Consider the following 19,126-nt stretch of genomic DNA (forward strand, 5'->3'; position numbering starts at 1 on the left):
TCTATAATAGCACAAAGGCTGGTGGAGGGAAAAAAAAGCTCTGTAATGAATTTTGTATCGCCATCCCCTCTTGTTTCCACATGAAGGGTTCACTACAAGCATGATTCCTTAGATGGATAAGGAATTGGCTGGATGGCCACGTCCAGAATTACAGTCAACAGCTCAATGTCCAAGTGGAAACCAGTAACGAGTGGTGTCCCTCAAGGGTTGGTACTGGGACCAATATTTTTTAATATCGTCATCAATGACGTAGATGGTGGGATGGAGCGCATCCTCAGCAGGTTTGCAGATGACACCAAGCTGAGTGGTGCAGTTGATACACTAGTGGGAAGGGATGCCATCCAGAGGGACCTGGACAGGCTTGAGGAGTGGGCCCAGGTGAACCTCATGAAGTTCAACAAGGCCAAGTGCAAGGCCCTGCACATGGGTCAGGGCAATCCATACAGGCTGGCGGATGAAAGGATTGAGAGCAGCCTTGCCAAGAAGGACTTGGGAATACTGGTGGATGAAAAGCTGGACATGAGCTGGCAATGTGCGCTCGCAGCCCAGAAAGCCAACCGTATCCTGGGCTGCATCCAGAGCAGCGTGGCCAGCAGGGCGAGGGAGGGGATTCTGCCCCTCTGCTCCGCTCTGGTGAGACCCCCCTGCAGTGCTGCGTCCAGCTCTGGGGTCCTCAGCACAGGAAGGACATGGAGCTGTGGGAGCGGGTCCAGAGGAGGCCATGAAAATGGTCAGAGGGATGGAACACCTCTGCTATGAGGACAGGCTGAGAGAGTTGGGGTTGTTCAGCCTGGAGAAGAGAAGACTCCAGGGAGACCTTATTGTGGCCTTTCAATATATAAAGGTGGCTCTAAGAAAGATGCAGAGAGGCTTTTCACCAAGACCTGCAGTGACAGGACAAAGGGCAACAGCTTTAAACTGAAGGAGGGTAGGTTTAGATTGGACATAAGGAGGAAATTCTTTACGATGAGGGTGGTGAGGCACTGGAGCAGGATGCCCAGAGAAGCTGTGGATGCCCCATCTTTGGAAGTGTTCAAGGCCAGGTTGGACGGGGCTCTGAGCAACCTGATCTAGTGGAAGATGTCCCTGCCCAGGGCAGGGGGGTTGGACTAGATGGTCTTTGAAGGTCCCTTCCAACCCAAACCATTCTGTGCTTCCATGATCCTGTGATTCTATAAAACCAGGCTTGCATTTTTTCAGTAAATTCAAGCTGTGTCTACGGAGGCTACACTCAGTGCACTCCCACCCAGAGACACAGGGCAGAACTGGGGGCTCACCCTGCGGCAGATTGTGGCCAGGAGTAAGCAGCCGTGAGCAGCTCCGGGAGGTCCTACACGGTTGCATGGCCCAGTTGAGTCTGGCTGGTTCCGGGTGTCTGGTCCTGCTTCTGCCACCACCCTCCAGTTTGGCTCGTCCTCCTCCAGCCTTTTTCCTGGCTTTCCTGTCCGTCTGTCTTCCCTGCACCCAGGGGGCTGGAGGCCCAGCTTTGGAGTGGTGAGCATGGGGACATCACAGGGGATGATGCCATGGTGTGGACACCAGCACGGGCAGCTGCCTGGCAGGCTTGCATTGCCTCTGCTGAAGTCCTTGGCACACTGTCACTGCCACCACTATCCTCACCAGCCAGACGAAAGCAAACAGGAGGCTCTGGGGCAGAAATGACCATAAAATCTATAACCTTGCTCACTACCGTGGGCAAAGCTTTGTGTCTATGACCCCCCCACCCCCGATCTCAGCTGGAGCATCTAAGCAACAAAACGAAATACCTCAGGCAAAACCAAGCTTTGAAAACCCATCATTAAAGGACAAAAAGGCACCACACTGTAGGCAAAGCCAGGACAAAGGCACCTGGGCAGCCCTTAGCCAACCTTTAAGTTCATGCATGTCTTGCCATGGTCTTTCACTGCAGGTTCACAGCCCAGTGGAGCCCTCAGCACCTTTTCTGCCTTACTGGTCCAGATCTGGGGAGGTACTGAGCAGCTATTGCATATTTATTCATATTTATCCCTGTTCAGCATGCGGCTCCAGTCCGTACTGGTGGGCAGTCTTCACCCTGGGAACAGGAGGACTCATCTCCCAGGCTTCTCCTTGGCTCGCCTCCATCCAGATCTGACACCTTGCTGATGCTCATGTGTAAGCTCTCACCCCTCTCCTGCCACGAGATGCCTAGGGAAGGCTGCTCTCCCAAGAACAAATCCTGGGCTAGGTGAGATCGAGCCGAAGGACAGAGCCAGTTTGGGATGCCCAACCTGAAATGCTTCTGATTTTTCAGAGCCTGCGCTTGAGATGGCATTTCCCAGCAGAGCTCTGGAGAAGCCAACCGCAGCTATAAGCCTGAAGCATCGCTGCAAATCAAACCTCAAGGCTCTATCTATTAACTTGAATTTCCAAATTAAATGTGCCCAAGCCAGTTCTCCGGAAGCAAGGCCAACCTGCATGGGTCTGGCCAGTGACCACACTATTAAAGTCCTTTATCACCCACACTGGGTGGCCTCAGCCAAATTTTGCCCCCAGACCCTTTCCTACCCCCGCACCTGCTCTTGACCTCTGTGATTTCGAGGGAGGAATCTCACCCACAGCAGCCCGGAGGTGCAACGGGAAGGAGAAATCACACCCGGGCATGGGTTGAACTCCAAGGGAATTTTGCCGAATAATATCTAGGTTTCTACTAATTACATGCTGAGATTTTCCAGACACTTAAAACTCGGTCAAATCTGATCTGGCGTGAAATTAGGTGTGACACAAAGCCCACGCACCGTGTCAGACGTAGAGCCCCTACCCCAAAGAATGGAAGGGACATCCTTTTCCAAAGAGAAAGTCTCCCAAAGGCTTTTAATAGGTTTATTTTTCATAATTCCTTCCATAAAAAAAGAAACAGTATTTCTTCCCTTCATCTCATTCTGTGAATGATTCAATTTAGCAATAAAAAGGGAGCCTGGAGCAGACAGCCGGTGAGGAACACTTCGACCCACGTGTGTGCATGGGCGCAGTGGTCCCAGCCTTGCAAACAAGACGACCCGTGGACAGTCATTTTAAGACACCTTATATTTTTTTCTCCAAATACGACTGGGAGTTTCCCTGGGTCCCAGGGGTATTTGGAAGCACCAGTGGTTAATTTTGCATTTTGAACCTGGGAGTCGTCCCACCTCACGCCTGCAGCACGCCCCACACTAGCCGTGCACCAGCTTTAGCAGGCAACGTGAGGGCAAGAGCAGGCAGGAGCAGTCAGGCAAGGGCCAGAGGACACCCCACATACCAGGGGAAGCACCGGGGGCCTTATCAGGGAGCTTATCACCCCTTCTGGAGGCACTATTTGGCCTCATAAAGGATGAGATTACAAAGCTCCACCTGGAAAAGCCTGTTTGGCTGCAGTCAATAAGCAGCATCTCCTCCCCCTGCCTCTGCTCAGCCAGTTTGAGTTAAAAGGTGGGAATTTCACCCGCGTTCCTTGAAAATCATGCTTTATTTTGGAATTCTCTCACTTTTAAGGGAATAGGAAATAACCTCTCTTTGTTTTTTCTGTGCATGCTCAACTACGGAGCATCACCACTGCAGACAGACACCTGCAAACAACCTCACGTTGCTCATGGGGACCAAACACTCAGCTAAAAAAGGCCTTCACCCTTCCCCACTCGACTCTTCCTCCTCCGAAGGAGCACTAGGAGGGTCAGTGCTCTCCTTTTCATGCTCCTTCATGGTTTTAACAAATGCAACCAGAAAGGAGCAGGGATGCTACCCGGTTTTCAGAAGAAAAAAAAACGCAAGAGCTCTGCAAAATGTCATCCCAGAAGGGATTGCAGCAGCAGCGCAACGCTCCCACTGGGCAGCTCCAGCGGCGGAAGGTGATGGATCTGCTACGTGGTGCCAGCGAGCACCCCCAGGACCTGCAGCACCCTCACCTGTGTCAGGGCTCGGTGCCCAGGGAAGGACACATGGACACACGTGCACCTGCACGGACATGAATGATCCCATCCGTTGCAAGCAGGCTGCTCCCAGATAACCCCATCCCCAAATAACCCACAAGCGGGGAGGCAAATGGGCACAAAACAACCAAGTAAAACCCCAGAAGAAAAGGTTTATTTACTGAATGCTGCAGAAGAAGCCTGATAAGTTCTGTTCTCGGTCCCGGTGTCCACCGGGAGGTGGAAGGTGCCCTCCGTGGCACAGGAGGAGGAGGTCTGTGGCCAGGCTTGCTTCATCAGAAGTGTAGCTTGAGTGGAGACAGAGAAGAGGTGTCACACAGAGCAATCAAAATACAACTTCCCGCATTTATGCCACATTTGAACCACTTTGCTGCTCTCTTCCTTCCCCCCCCACCTTTCAAGGACAACTCTGTCGGAATTTCACACTGTGGTTCCTCTCGCCCCACCTGCTCCCCATGGAGGGATGGTCTGCACAGTGCATTGCAGCAAACCGCTCACCTACTCCAAACGACTGGTTTCCTGAGCTAAGCGACCTGCATGAAGATCTACACCTGGGGGACGTGGCCAGCAGAGCCACCATCCCTCCCCAGATACCCCTGGTCACCTCTGTGCATAGGGACCAGTAATGGCTGTTCTTGGCCTTGTGTTTCCCAGCTGGAAAACAGGTTGAGCCTGGTGTGCAAGGCATTTTATTCACAGTAAAACCCTTTGAGATGCTTGCATGGCAGGTAGCACCAGTGGATAAGGTACTGGTTGCTGTGACCATCCCATCACAGCGTTGGGTGGTCCTTCGAAATTCTGGAAAGGACAGTCAGCAGAAGCAGTGGCTTTGGGCAGGTCGCCCTGTATCCCAGTTTGCGGAAAAGTATTTATGAAGCCAAGTAAGATAATCCAGAAGAATCTCAAGAGCCAAATCGTGTGGGATTTGAGAAAGGATCAACAAAATTCAGTCGTTTTGTGGGTCCTAAATTTTCTGAAAGAGGAGAAGTTCTTCTACTAACTGCCATAATGCACCCCTGTATGATGAACCAGCGCTGGCTATACCTTTATCCTATATCCAAACACATTGCCAATGCTTATCTAAGAAGGACTGCCGTTACACCAAAGGCTTTCTGGAGCACATCTACAGAGAAGGCAGCTCACCAACACAAGCCTACAACCAGGCTCCTTCCCAAAGTTGGTGCCCCCGGGAAAAGGCTTAACAGGTCTTTTTTCTGTTTTTCTTTTTTTTTTTTTTTCCCCTTGAATCTATGGATCTATCCTAACTTTTTGTTCCAGACTAAGCTCCAATGGTGGCCCCCACCATCCTTGGGTTAAGTCCCACCACCGCCCAACAGAGTGCATACATCTTGTGAAAGCCTCAGCCAGTTATTACAGCTCGCTGCTCATCAGCTTAACAAGCTGCTCTAGCCGTCATTATAAAAGAAATAAGCTCCAGGTTTTCCATGTACCGCAGTACGTATTTCGCACACCCAGCTACTAAGGAAAGAAAACCAAGCGAGGGTTGATCGATCCTCAGCAAGCGCTTTGTGATTAGATCTCATTGTGAAGTTGTGCAGGGTAAAGGAGGTAAAATGATGCAGCTGCTGGAATCAAAGAAAATCACCGATTTATGGCTTCTTTAAAGGTATTTTTTGTGAACGCAGAAGGTAGACTGTTGACACACTCTCTCTACACCAAATTACTCAATTCCCCAAGCTCTCTAGAAGGTTGGAGTTCAGGGTATGTCCCCGTTATCCCCTTCTCCCCACACGGGTGGCAGTAGGGACAGGTAGGATTTCCCCAGAGATGCGGTAAAGGGATTTTGGGTCAGATCTGCCAAATCAAGAGGCTTCTGGAGAGAAAAAAAAGGACCTTTGAGCAAGAGAGAAACAACGGAGGCATGATTTTGTAGGCAGGGAACTGTTGCTGACAGCAGAACCAGCCAAGCTCAGACAAAGCCGTCTGGGGCAGAAAGAGGAGCTCTTTGGGAGGGACACCACAGCCCACAGGAGGAGGTGGTGGGTTCCTTATCCTCCCGTCAGCCCCAAGGGAGTCACACATGAAGATATTTTAAAGCTGCACTTCATAACTCCTTCTCCTAAGCAAGTTCCTACCCTCGAGGGCCTTGGTGCCAAGCCCCACAGAAGCGACTTCATGACTTGGTCAGGGCTTGTAAAGCTTTCTGCAGCCCAAAGGCAAGAGCAATGATGTTTCAAACCCCTCCAATGCCTCCATGACTGCTCAGACTCTTAATTAACCATCTCTGAAGATGCAACTGTAAATCTGGAGTGCCACAGGGCTGGAATTGGGGACGAGTGATTGAGGAGGCCAAGGGGGAATCAGCGCTGGTGCCACAGCCCACACCAGCCACGCCATAGGTCCTAATGGTTGGACACCACTGCCCAGAGAGAGCGGAGAAGCACTGCTGCAGGTCCGTTGGTCCACCAAAAACTCATGAGACCACTCTCCTACTCTGGGACAGAAATAGAGGAGCATGGAGGACACCCAGCAGCAATGCTTTACTGGAGGGCATGGCAATCATCAGCTGTGCGGAGATGTTTATGGGTGCAAGATCTGGCTGGATGGTGCTCCGCTGCTGGAGATGTGGAAACGTGCTCCTCCTTCCTCACCTTCTTCAAGAGAAAACCAGGAGGTTTGTGGGAAGTGAGAGATTCAGAGTGCAATTTCTTCTCCACTCGAGCACTGATCACGTTCTGCTCCGAGCCTGTGCCCCCTCCCAAAGGTTTGCGAGTTATTAAGGATTTCCAAACTGCCTTGCTTTATTTTTTATGGTACGCTGCACTCCTGAACATCACACTGGAGAGCTAACTCCCAGCGCTGAGACAGAAACACTCTTTTACTTACGCTTTTATTCAAAATCAGATTAATTTTTGCCTCTGGATTTCACAAAGGTTTTAATCTCCAAGACTGATGAGACAATCTATTTAGATGTTATATGAATCCTTCCTCTGCGGTTTCTCCTCTCCACATTAGACCTACCAAAAAATCAAAGTAATTTGGGTCTGAGATGGCTGGGAGCTTGCCATAGCTATGCATGTTCTGTAGATTAAATCATGGATCCTCGGAGAATCCATCACTTAAAACTACATGAAAGGTGAACCGAGGCTTCTAGGAACATCAATATCTCCTGGTCCTTTGCAAGAGCTACAGTTCACAGAGGTTACAATCCAGCCATGACTATCTAGTATCATTTCAGGTCTATCTCCTACCAGTGTCTTCTGGATTTGGTTTAGCCTCTCGCCTACACTGTTCATTGAAAAATAAAGAGCTTTTATTCGTTATCTGTTGGATCCCTGGCAAATCCAGTGGTGGGAACTGGGCAAGCCACGTGAACTGAGCGTGGGTCTCTGCAGCGCTGGGACTGGTCTGTCTCCCTGCGAGGACCTCTAGCCAAGGTCGTAATGTTCAGGACATATTTTAAGTGGAAAAGAGAAAAATATGTGCCTGAAGAAAATTCTGTGGATTAACTGGAGTAGAGAATCGCAATGAAAGGACAAAGCAGATGATAACAGTATACACGGTATATATATTTCTTGCTTCCTCTGCCAACCTTATTTGTGATGGGTACGGTCTTGAGCCTCGTACAGTTTGCAATGAGCTTAATTCCCCAGGCAATCCCATTACTGTGTGCCCGAGTGCCTTAAAACGGTGGGAGCATTTGTTCTTAGAAAGCCTTGCAAGGCTCTACAGCATATTCACCCCGCCAGACCCCAAGACACCCACCTTAGGGGACCCATTGATGTCCCTAAATAGTCAATGAGCCCCTATAGAGGATGGTTCAGAGCACTTATGTGGGGAAAGACGATGCCTACGCTTTCCCTCTGCAGAGCAACGTTTCCTCCGGGGAGGATCCAGAACGAGGAATGGGGGATCGGAGCCTCTGTCCTGTCCCACAACATCCCCGCAGAGACCCCTACTTTCCAAGGCTGATTTTAGAAGTATCTATCTGCTCTGTAAGGGCACTGAAGTAATGGATGCAAAGCATTATTCTCCCCTGCATTATTAATAAATGCAGTTAAAGCAGAAGCCAGCCTCCATGCGAAAAGTGTATGCCCTACTTTCAGGAAAATAAAAAGGCACGCTTTAATGAAGGAAGTTAAAACAAAACAACCATCTCAGGAAGACAGAATGCCTGGGAGGGAACATGCACCGGGCTTAATGAAGACATACATTATTTTTTATTTTTTTTTAAATTGCTGTGCCTCGTGTCTCTGCAGTAGAATGATTTTAGGCGCTCATTTTTACATACTTGAAAGGATTTTTTTTTAATAACATTGTCCTAAATAACCAGGCTTATTGCAAGCATCAGAGTTTGCAATGCCAGTGTTTTGCAGTGATCTTGTAGCCTGCCTTGTGTCTCTCCCTCTAACAAATATGGAAAAACACAACAGGAAAATCACACAAGGCAGAAATTTGTGTTGTTTCAATGAATCAGGAGGGAAAGAAATTCATTCCCTGGCTTGACGTAGGGCTCCTTTGGCTGAGCTGTGCAAGCAATGCAGTGGCCGGCAGTTATCTATGCCTTGGGAAGGGTTGGTTTGAAATAAACTGGTGAAGAATTTATCATCCTTTTGGTGCTCAAACATTAGCAAATATTCACCAGATACCTGACACTGAGAGAGGGAGGAATCAAGACTGGTTCCAGTTACCAGCTTCCTTTCCTCACTGCTGCTGGACCTGCATGGGCCAAGGGGACTGGAGACTTCTCCAAGCTCCTCTCCATGTCTCCTTATGCTTCTCTGATTGAGGTAATTACAAAGTTTGGGGCACTAAATCATTTAATTTTCCATGTGGATCCCAGGGTCTTGGGAACCATGAGGTCAGCAGAAGAGCATGAGCATCGCTGACTTCCAGCATGGTGTCAGGGACTGTAGCATGAGTGTTTGGAGGACATCAAGGATGAAAGCGGGTGGCACCTAAGTAGCAGGTATTTGAAAACTAGACTTTGAAAATTAACCGCCACCGATGCACTTCTCTTCACTTGGGGTGAACCACACCAAGGGCAGGAGCAGAGGGCAGTCTTCATCTTCGCTCGGTGGTTGATCTCTTGCCAAGATTTTGCGTGGAAGCCAAGCAAAGCTCATGAGGTTTGGGGCAAGAGACACCTAACCAGAGAGCGCTCATCTGAGGAACACCTTTAGGGAGGACCAGGGAGGGTGATCAAGCTTGTACAGAACAGTTTCCTTCAGGACTGACAGCTCGCTTTCAGTTACATCCCACAAATTCAGAAGTCGCAAGCAAAGGATGCTCTTCCCACCCTTTCCAACCTCTCTTCCAAGTAGTATTAAGGGGTACATTTGCCTGGTTAACCTACATATGGAGAATCAGATATCCAAGCAGATGAAACTTTGTTTTGTGATTGCTTTTTTTAGTGATCCTGAAGGATTTCTGCCAGCAGGTACCACCCCCTCCCGGCCCAGGAGGTTTGAAACAGAAAAACCTTGTCGGTGGATGGGATGCTTTTGAGAGCAGCAATTCTGCTGGGAACGTAGAGCATCTCTTTCTGCAGCGAGGTAGCTAAAGGCTCAACATCTAAAATTCCTTAAAAATACATTTAGAATTAGTCTGCTGTTTCAGAATCAAAGATTTTAAAAAGAAAGCTGATCCCCTCTGATTCCCAGTGTGTTTGATGGACGGCATGAACCCCAGCAGCATGTTCTTCTCTGCGGCGGGGTTATTTCCAGCCTCCTGTATGACAGCAGCTGATTCAATTTGAGTAAATGCTCTCTGTACCGATACAGACGACTGGTTTTAACTCAGCCACTGAACCACAGTATTACTTTAACTCAATTCCATTTAACACAGTTGAGGACGCTGCCTTCTCTGTTGCATGTACCCACTGCCGGAATATTTTATGGAGCTTCTTTTGCATTAGTTGTCTCTCAAAAATTCTTAATTTTTCTCCTTTAAGTCTGTTTTCCATAGAGAAGTGACCACTGACAGTAGGTGCAATGCTGGGAGGTCCTGAGCGGTGGAGCCCGCGCCTGCTTTCCGGAGTTATTAATGTGGCATCCTGCCTGCAGCAGAATTGGGATCTTAAAAAACATAATTCCATAAAAACTGGCAGGCAGTTGCAAGTCGCTTGAAAAAGGCTCTAAATTTAAGAAAGGTCCGAGCCAGGATTGCCTCTGTCGCCTTTGCTCTGCCTCTAAAGATCATGTTGATAGATGCTGTCCTCACTCACAGCATCACACAGGCTTTTTTTCTCCACTAACCGGCGCTTGTGCATCCCCGGCTCCTGAGCCGCTGGTCTGAGCATAGCAGAGCCCACGAAAGCATCTTTCCTCCTGGCTGCACACGAACAAGCTGCGGGCTCTGAAGCATGCCTCCTACAAGATAAATCTCCAAATAATGGGGAAAAACCCTGCCGTGATATAAAATGGCATTGATTTCAAGAGCTGCGTGATTGTTTATGGGGAGGATGGAGGTTTCTGCACAAGAGGAGTTGGGTTGAGGAGCACCAATTTTAATCTTCACCGTTTCCTCACTAATTTAGTGCTTAGCTATGTTGTGTTACGCACTGGAAGATTTTTGTTCTCAATGCAAAATGACCTGTCAGCTTTCTGGACAATAGGAAATTATCAAAAGCATTTTTAAGAATCATAAACAGAGAAATGAAATGTAAATGTCAAGACGGCTGTGAACGCTTTCTTGCTTGAGCCTTAAGCTGCGTAACAAAAAGATCTGGCGAGGGGGGACAAAAATGATCAGAGCATTTTTTTTTTAGAGAAAGCAAGTCAGTAAAGATTAGGATTGCACTTCAGAAGGGAGCGTCGGGGGAGTGAACAAAAGGCTGGCTGGCACAAAGAAGATTGACCAGGGCTTTCGTTTCCCCTTTCACATCATGCAAATCTAAAGCAACAGACAATTATTTGCATTGCTTTAAAAAAAAATAATCAGTAACTCAAGCCTTAATTAATCTGCAGAACTGCTTGCTGCAAAGTATTGTAGCGATAAAATATAGCAAGAATCAAAGCACGGGGGAGGTTAAGCATCTTTAATGAAAGAGAGGACACCCACAGCCACAGCCACCAGGACAAAGGTAGGGAAAAATCAAAGTCTTGGTGGTTTTGTGCTTATAAAAGCCGCTGACTAACAAGGTTTGGGGCGGATTATTCCATACCGAACAATCACAAGGAAACTTCTGAAGGCCGATCTGGCTGTTCTCAGGGAGGAGAGACCAGGACGGATGGACATCCCGGCCCTCGCTGAGTGTGGGGGCTCCTTGCTGCTGGGTGGAGGACACAGGCTGTAGATGCCACTGCAGGAATGATGGGCTCAAGAAGGGGTGCCCCAGGGCTCGCTGCCTGCCTGTGCAACCCCCAATTTCCAGGGTTATCCCTGTGTTTCCTTGTTCTCTCCTGGTCTTCTTGACTGTTTCTTCGCCATTTGGGTTGGGGCATCCACTTCTTTCTTGTCTTTGTTGTGGGTGCAAGCAACTTCTTTGCTCGAGAGAAGGAGGCCCACGCCAGGACCTACGCTTTTACACGCCAGATGGGTCCCATTTCTCGATCTATTCCTACTTTCTAACCTATACCAAGAAAGCAATCCCATAAAACATCATCCTAGACGTCTCCTTCTCTGAGGGTATCTTGACTACGTATCAGAGTTACTTGAGAGAGCATCTACAAACCCCCCCTTGGGTTCCTGTTCCTCGTGAGCATGAAGGACGTCGAAGGCAGGATTCATCTCAAGCTCTTCTAGGAGGACAGACAGGCACCCATGGGGAGTCTGTCCCCAAAGATGGGCTAAATGTCTCTCTGGGGAGGTCTCTCTTTCTCTCCACTGAATACTGGGACCTGGGCCAGAAGGGTTAGAGACATAAGGTCTGTACAGCTAAAGGGAACCAAATCTTCCCTAAATGTGGCGATTGCTGCAGCTGCTTAAAATACTTGAAAATTTCCTAGTCTTTTTTTCTTTTTAATTTGGAAAATTAAACTGAGCTGAAATAAAATCTTTCCAGGGGAATGTGTGCGTTTCATCACGATTTTGCAAAGAGAAGTATTTTGTTTGGATAGCAACGCAGCATTTCTGGGGGTTGTTTCAACTGGTTTTCTAATAGGAACTCCAGCCTCCCAAGGATGGTGTCTGAGATGTACAGGAAGCAAGGTAGACCCCCCAAAAAATTCCTCGTCCTGCAGTGATTTGGTGCTCCCTCTCACTTGGGTGTCCCCTTGGCCACCTCCCCACTCAGCGGCAAGGCACAGGCAGTGGCTGGGGACAAGCGACATTTTATAACGTCCAGACCAATACACAGGAACGCTGCTGTATTTACATCCCTGGCTGAGCAGGGAGGACGTTGCCAGCCTCTGGCAGGACAAGCCACTAATAAATTTGTCGGGTTTTTTTTACGCTGTGGAGCTCTTTTCCTTTTACTCTTTCAGTGTTATATCCTTCGGGGGAATTTGAGGGTGGCCAGCACACATCTAGGGGAACAAAACTTGTTTCATATTACACGTTAAGATTTTTAGTGGGAAGAAATGCAGACCCTACCAGAAGCACATAAAACCAAACAAAACACAACAGATCCCTTACAGAGTCATCCATAGTAAATGGCTTTATTTAATAACCTTGCAAAATAACAGTGAATTTAAACTGTGATGTGGAGAAGACAGCACCAAAAGTTTTTGGCAAGGAAACCCTCATTCCTGCTTCACCAGCTTTGGAAAGCTTCCGAGCCTGGGGATCCACTGATTTTACAACAACCAAGAGACTGAAAACTTGGCAATTCAGAGGAGAAAGGGTTTAGCAAGACTGCCACAAAGTCCGGCTTTGTGTTCGTTATGCAAGCATCTATTTCACTCTGATGAGTACTGAACACTTAGCTGAAAAGACGGCTTTATTCAGAAGTTTTAAAATCCCACAGCTCTTTTGAGGTGCAACCTTCAGAATAAACATCTCGGCCAACCGAAAAGCCATGAAGTCAAAACAAAGGGCGAGATACTATTTTTCATCTCCAATGTGTGCTTGGAAATGGGTGAGCAAGAGATTTGTTCAGGCCTTTTTCATAAAAACCATGAAAAAAAGGCACAGTCTTGATTTCAGAAATGCTTTTCCAATCACAGTTCAGACGCTGCCAATTCTTGCTTTTGCCCTATGTGACCATAGCCCTTAAAGAAAACGCTCTGATAACACACTGCAGCCTAAAAAACCCACAGCTAATAAATAATGTTCTGATCACAGAATGGTTGGGGTTGGAAGGGACCTTCAAAGATCATCTAGTCCAACCCCCCTGCCATGGCCAGGGACATCTTCCAGTAGATCAGGTTGCTCAAAGCTCCATCCAACCTGGCCTGGAACACTTCCAGTGATGGGGCATCCACAGCTTCTCTGGGCAACAAGATCTCAAGATTGCTATTAAATAGGAGATTTCCTTTTCTTATACTACCTTTCACTTAATTCACTCCAGATAAGAGTTACATTTTGAAACGTCTACTTAGCCCTTGGGTTTCTACCACACTTTGTCATGCCAAGAGGCTCCTGTCCCCCAGGTAATTTGGCTGAAAGCAGAGAACTTAACCGCTCTTTAAGAACTCAAGGTCGCTTGGTCCTTCCAAAGGGCTGGTTTCAGTAAAGTACTTAAATGGAAGTTTGACTTCAGTTAAATTATTTCCTGAGTGGGGGCCTAAGAGAAGTCTTCAACTCCAAAAAGAAAGGTTTCTATAAAGAAACCTTCTATAAAGGTTTCCAAATTTGGGCTCGAAAGCATACAAAAGCACGTGATTGATCTAGCAGAGCAACTCAAATATTCCTCATTAAGCACAGAACCTCATTAGTCCATGCTGTGGTGAAGACAACTCCTTGTGGACAGGTGGGAATTACTCCAGGACTCCGGCTTCGGAGTAACTTCTCTGACTTAAAAACAGTGGAAGGTCCACTTCTTCTGGAATAAGAAGTGTCCTTGCTGGAAGTTATTTGACAGCAGCTCCCGTGATTAATTTACATTGTGTCCTAATCTACATGAATCTTCTACCATTGGCAGCCCTTGGCTATAAGGAATTCCCCCGTCTCCCCACCTCATGTAGATGAGGTGTTCAACCTCAAAGTGATGGACAGGGCATGACTGGGTTTGTATTCATGCCACCCACATGCTTTGATGGCTTTCTCCTCTCCAGCTCTCTCCGGCCAGGCGGGAAGGTCCTGGACACGTGTGCGTCCTCCTCCATCCAGACACTTCTCTGCATCCACAGAGCAGCGTAACTGGAGCCATGGGCTGGGTATGTGTTTGGTCAAGAGACAACAGCAGAAAACAGATGGAAGGGAGGTGCGGAGAAATGGTGCTCAACAGTGGGCAAGGGAAGGAGCTTGGCAGTCTAGTCATGGGCTTTTATCAAAAAACCTCCCATGGCTAATGGAGGAATTCAAATGAGAAATGGCTTTGTGGGTGATGAGGGGAGAGGAGCAGCAAGGACGAGGGAGATGCTTGCTTGGAAAGGTAAGAGGTGAAGAGGACAGACATCGCTGGCTGAGCTGAAAGAGCAGTAAGGCTCTGGACACCAAGAATGAATGGAGGGGGTGTTGTTTCTGTAAATAAAGCCAAGTAGCCTGTGCTGGATATGAGCAACAGGGAGGCAAAGAGGGGGATGACACGGTTAAAGCAGTGGACTGGGAAAATTATTTTTGTACCAGCTCTCCAGAAGGATGGAGAATTTTCCAAGGTTGGAGACGGCAGAGAGAGCAGGGCTCCGGGGTTGCGGCTGAGCTACAGAGGATGAACATGTTACCCATCAGCCTGGCTGGTAGGATGGTTCAGAGGAACTGCAAAGGAGGATGCAAAAGAGCATGTGGCTGGTGTGAAAAATTAAGACCTCCCTGAAAAATGAAGACCTTGTACCTCCAAGTAAGGTTTGCCACAGATAGATGGGGAGTCATGGAGAAGAGAATAAAGGACAGAGCCTGGCCGAGCTTTCATGGAAAGCTGGAAGAGGCAGGTGACAAATACATCCCAATGGGCACGCTGCAGCAGAGGTAGAAAACTGGCCGAACCGGGAAAGCCAAGGGAAAACAAGATTTTATGGAGAAGAGTGCAGCTGGTCAAAGATAACCAGCACACCAAGGCTGAGGCAGAAGAGTTCCTGAGTTTGGCCAGGAAGAGCTTGCTGCATCTTTGGAAGAGCCATTTTAGGGCGGTGTGAAGGGCAGGAGCTGGACAGAAGAAGACACTAGGACAGACCCAGAGTCCGTCAGTGCCACAGGAAAGCGGGAGTCAGTAAAGACACGGCACGGGAGATCCGGACACCAAACAGGACACAGTTGCTGACATTTCTGCATCTATGACATGGAAGGAGGAGAGAAGGACAAGCAGGGGGAAGGGGAAGGCAATCTCGGGGAATAGCATACGGTATTCAGAAACTATTAAAAGCCATCAATGCGCAGGTATCACAGCGATGAGGATCGTAAAATTCCTGGGATGAGTATTAAGATATAATTCATGGCTCAAAAGTACTTTGCAACATAGACAAATATTCCCAGTGGAGGGCGTGAAGTTAATGGCAGAGTTAGGAAGGGAAGAGCTTAACACAGGTCCCTTCCCTGGAAAGTATTTGCTGACAAGCACATGGAAACTGCTGGGTTGTGGACATTGAGCAGCAAAAGGTAAATCCTCCTGCATGCTTCAACATGCCCAATATCGTCTCCACACACAGATTTTTACCTGGGGCGTAGCCGGGGCTGCTGGTTGGATACATATTTGGGTTGTAGGCTGGGGCAGCGGTGGGATAGCCCGTCGGATAACCTGCAATGAGAAAAAAAGAGAAATTACACTTTTGTCAACAGGGAGAGAGGACAGCATCCCTGGAAAGCAATAAACAACCTGTGTGAGCAAAGAGGCCATCGGCACAGCTGAGAGGTAAAGCACAGATCTATTCTCAGTAGGCCAGGGTATAGGAAGGACTATGAGTGTGCTCTACAGACTTACACATGACATCATCAATATTTCATCTTTATTCCTCTAGAAAACAAGAACCATAACCAGAATGCAGAACGCAGGAATGTTCAATGTGCTCTGAAGAAAACTACCGAGGAAATACACACACTGAATGCAGAATTCAGCTACGAAAAACCACCAGCACAGCTATATTTGAAAGGTTTTCCTTGGCTGCTTGCAGCCATCGTAGCTTGATCATCACAGCACTTTGCATTCTAACAGCAGAGCTCAGCACCTAGCCCAAGTCCTCAGTGCTCAGCACTTCCATTAACCAGAGCTTCTTGCTAAAGGGAAGGTAGGGACATTGCATGAAAACATGCCAGCCCTTATATTCACTCATGGCTGCACAACTGCCATCCCTGGGAGGGACCCGATTACCTGCCAGGCCACCTGGAAGGAACACGCACGGCAGCTCGTACCCTTTGAAGCCACATGAGGTTTTAATGGGCACTTTAGAAAAGGTTGCAGAGCATCTTCAGTTTTCATCATCTTCACTCGGATCGGTCATGGGGAGTTCAGGGGAAATCATCTAAGCAGTCAGCTACGTGGAGGCTTGGAAATCACCGTACACTGCAGACCCAAGTTCCTGTGTGCACCCACACGCAGTGCAGATGTCTTGCACCAAACTCTTACTTCATTAGAAGTTCTTGTCCTCCATGAAGACCACAGATGACAACCTCCGCACCTCGGTCTGCTCCATTTTGCTTTTGTTTACTGCCCTACCTCCATTTCTTGGAAGTCTTCCCAACTGAAAATGGTTAACACTCGAATAACTCCATCCCTTCTTACGTGCTCCTGCGTAAATCCCTCCGACAGACCAAACGGGACACGTTAATCTTCCTTTGCTGGCGGGGAGTTTGGCTTTGCTGTGCTTCACCGCCACGACTGCTGCCCCGGTTTATCTGTGCATCTCACTGGCCATCGTCCCAGAGCAGAGCCAACCCAACAGCAGACAAAATGACCCTTGGAGAGTCTTTCCATGCCAAGCTCCACTGACGCTGTCTGCTGGTTGCCAGCAAAGGCTGGAAAGAGGTAATTAGCAGTCGAGTCACACCCCGTCTTTTTCTTTTTTTTGCTTTATTAAATAAAAGCGAGCGTGGGTCTTTCCTCCCCCTTTCTGAGCAGCAAGACAAACAGATCGCAATCTCTCCCTCCCATGCCCCAAAGCTCACTGTTCTTCGACTACGTGCAGATTTCTAAAACCTGGCACCCGGCACACAGCCGACTACTGCGGCAAAATTTTGAGGTTCATTTGAATAAATCTAATTCAACAATCATGACCACTGTACTGGAATAAATGACTGTATGTTCTACCCTCTCATTTTCATCAGTGATATATTTGGCTTCTAAATCAGGTTAATTAAAAATTGCTGTAGTTAATGTTGGATAAGCAGCAGTTTAACAGATTTTTATTTTTTTTTTTTTAGGCTACATAAAACTATGTTGTCATCGTACTCAGGAATATATACCGCCTTTTAGCAATCAAGAAGCTCCTCGGAAAGTTATTTGCAGATCCAGTGATTGCAAGCAGAACATTAATGATGAAGATCTTAAATCAGAAATATCCCTGCCTACTCTCCACTTCATTAGAAAATAACCATTTCTTTTCTAGACACATTCATCGCTCCAGGGTCCTCCGGTTGCCTGCTCGAGCTCAATGATCCCGCTTTGCCTCCTGACCAATCTGGCTAGGGGTGTTAAACCAACTCCAACTCATTTCTTGACCACACCAAGCGTATTTTCCCTATAATTCTCTCAACCGTGTTTCTACATGGGGTTTTACCTCCTCAGCACACAGTTTAGTCACCAAGGGCTGTGCATGCGTGCCATGGTGTTGGGAAGTCCCTTGCTCATCAACTAGGGATGGGATCTAGATGATAGACTCTTGGGGCACCAAGAGGTTCTTCTCATCTTTGCTGCTGGTTAATCCCCCCAAATAAGTCCTGAATCCCATGAACTGATGCAGTAGTCCTTAATAATAGTCCTTAAGTCAACAACCATGACAAACATAGTCCTGTGTGGCTACCTGCAGCAAATGTTTCATCTGTGCCCTCTGAGATATCACCAGCACTCACACGCTATTAAATTCAGTAAAAACCCCTTCTCTTTTACTCGGACCAAAATTTTCAGCATTAGGTTTATACGTAAAAAACAAGCCTGAAATAAATCAGACTGCTTTCAGACCACAGGAAAACTGTGGCTTTGGGTAAGCTCTTCCATCCAGCCAATTATTGAAAGACTTCACGGTTATTTCAGGCAGATGGAGACAACCGTATATTTAGGTCTTCTTTCTCTTTTTTGGGGGTTTAACTTCTGCTTGCTAGGACTGCATCTCGCTTGCTGTGGTATCTTTTGTTGTTCTGAAAGAAAGTCATGGCCATTTTCAGAATAATTTCATTTCAGATAAATACCGTTTCTATCAAGGAAGCTTTAATAGCTTTGGATGCGAAAAGATGCAGCCAGCCCTGCTCTACTCTATCTTCCACTCTGATCTCATAACCTTTGATAAGTGCTGACCTCCAGCAAGAAAACTTGTCCTTTCTATTTTAAGGGGAAACGGAGATGGGAAAGGTGCAGGAAAATTAATGTGGTTTGCTCCTTTTTTGGACATACTGAAAGATAAGAAAGTAGCAGAATCTGGGGCAATTTGTGCTAGGGGAAACATGCTTGAAAATTCCCAGCACTCAAAACCCACTGGGACATGAGACATTTTTATACCTTATTGATTTTTGAGCCATTCGGATTTATGTTTGTTGGCTCTTCTCCATCCCCTAAATGACCATAAACAAGCTTCCTCAGGAAAGCAAAAGCTCCAGTCCCCATGATGGTCCCCATGTCTTACATCCCCTGGGGTATAAGACAAAGCCTGGATCCAACGACCAGGGATGAGCTCAGGAGAGATGGCAGCACCAAAGCTTCTGGCATCCTGCTCTGATTTTCCCCCTGGATACCCTAAGAAACCTCCCGTAAATCCCTGTTCCGCCTGTTGACCCTGCTCCCTTCCTGCCATGTCTGTTTTGCCTCTTCACCTTGAATCAAAAATAACAGCAAGTGGGCCAAACCCACTTGTTTTATGTTGAGTGCTGCTAATCTTCATGGGCTTCCTGCTGGAGACATGAAAATGTCAGGGACAGAAAGAAAATATCCTTTACTTTCTACTTGTACAGATCTGCACATGACGGGACCCTGTCTCTGCTGGGGCTTGGGGCCTTATTACAGCAATGATGCAGAAGGAAAGAAAATGAGATGAAAACATATTGAACAGAATTTATTA

General features: G+C 47.6%; 1 protein-coding gene across 9 annotated transcripts in view; it reads right to left on the reverse strand.

Annotated features, from left to right (window-relative positions):
* The window catches only part of FAM168A (family with sequence similarity 168 member A), a 207,247-nt gene that overhangs the window by 9,249 nt on the left and 178,872 nt on the right, over positions 1-19,126 (reverse strand). For 7 of the 9 annotated variants that reach the window (XM_072850943.1, XM_072850944.1, XM_072850947.1 and 4 more), the window contains 2 exons: positions 15,580-15,660; positions 4,085-4,210 (listed from right to left, as the gene is read on the reverse strand). In XM_072850943.1, the coding sequence (XP_072707044.1) occupies positions 4,085-4,210; positions 15,580-15,660 (207 nt within the window). The remainder of the gene's footprint in view (positions 1-4,084; positions 4,211-15,579; positions 15,661-19,126) is intronic. The other 2 variants (XM_072850951.1, XM_072850950.1) reach the window with 1 other exon arrangement.

Source organism: Ciconia boyciana, chromosome 1 (assembly GCF_034638445.1).
Source record: "Ciconia boyciana chromosome 1, ASM3463844v1, whole genome shotgun sequence".
Lineage (NCBI taxonomy): Eukaryota > Metazoa > Chordata > Aves > Ciconiiformes > Ciconiidae > Ciconia > Ciconia boyciana.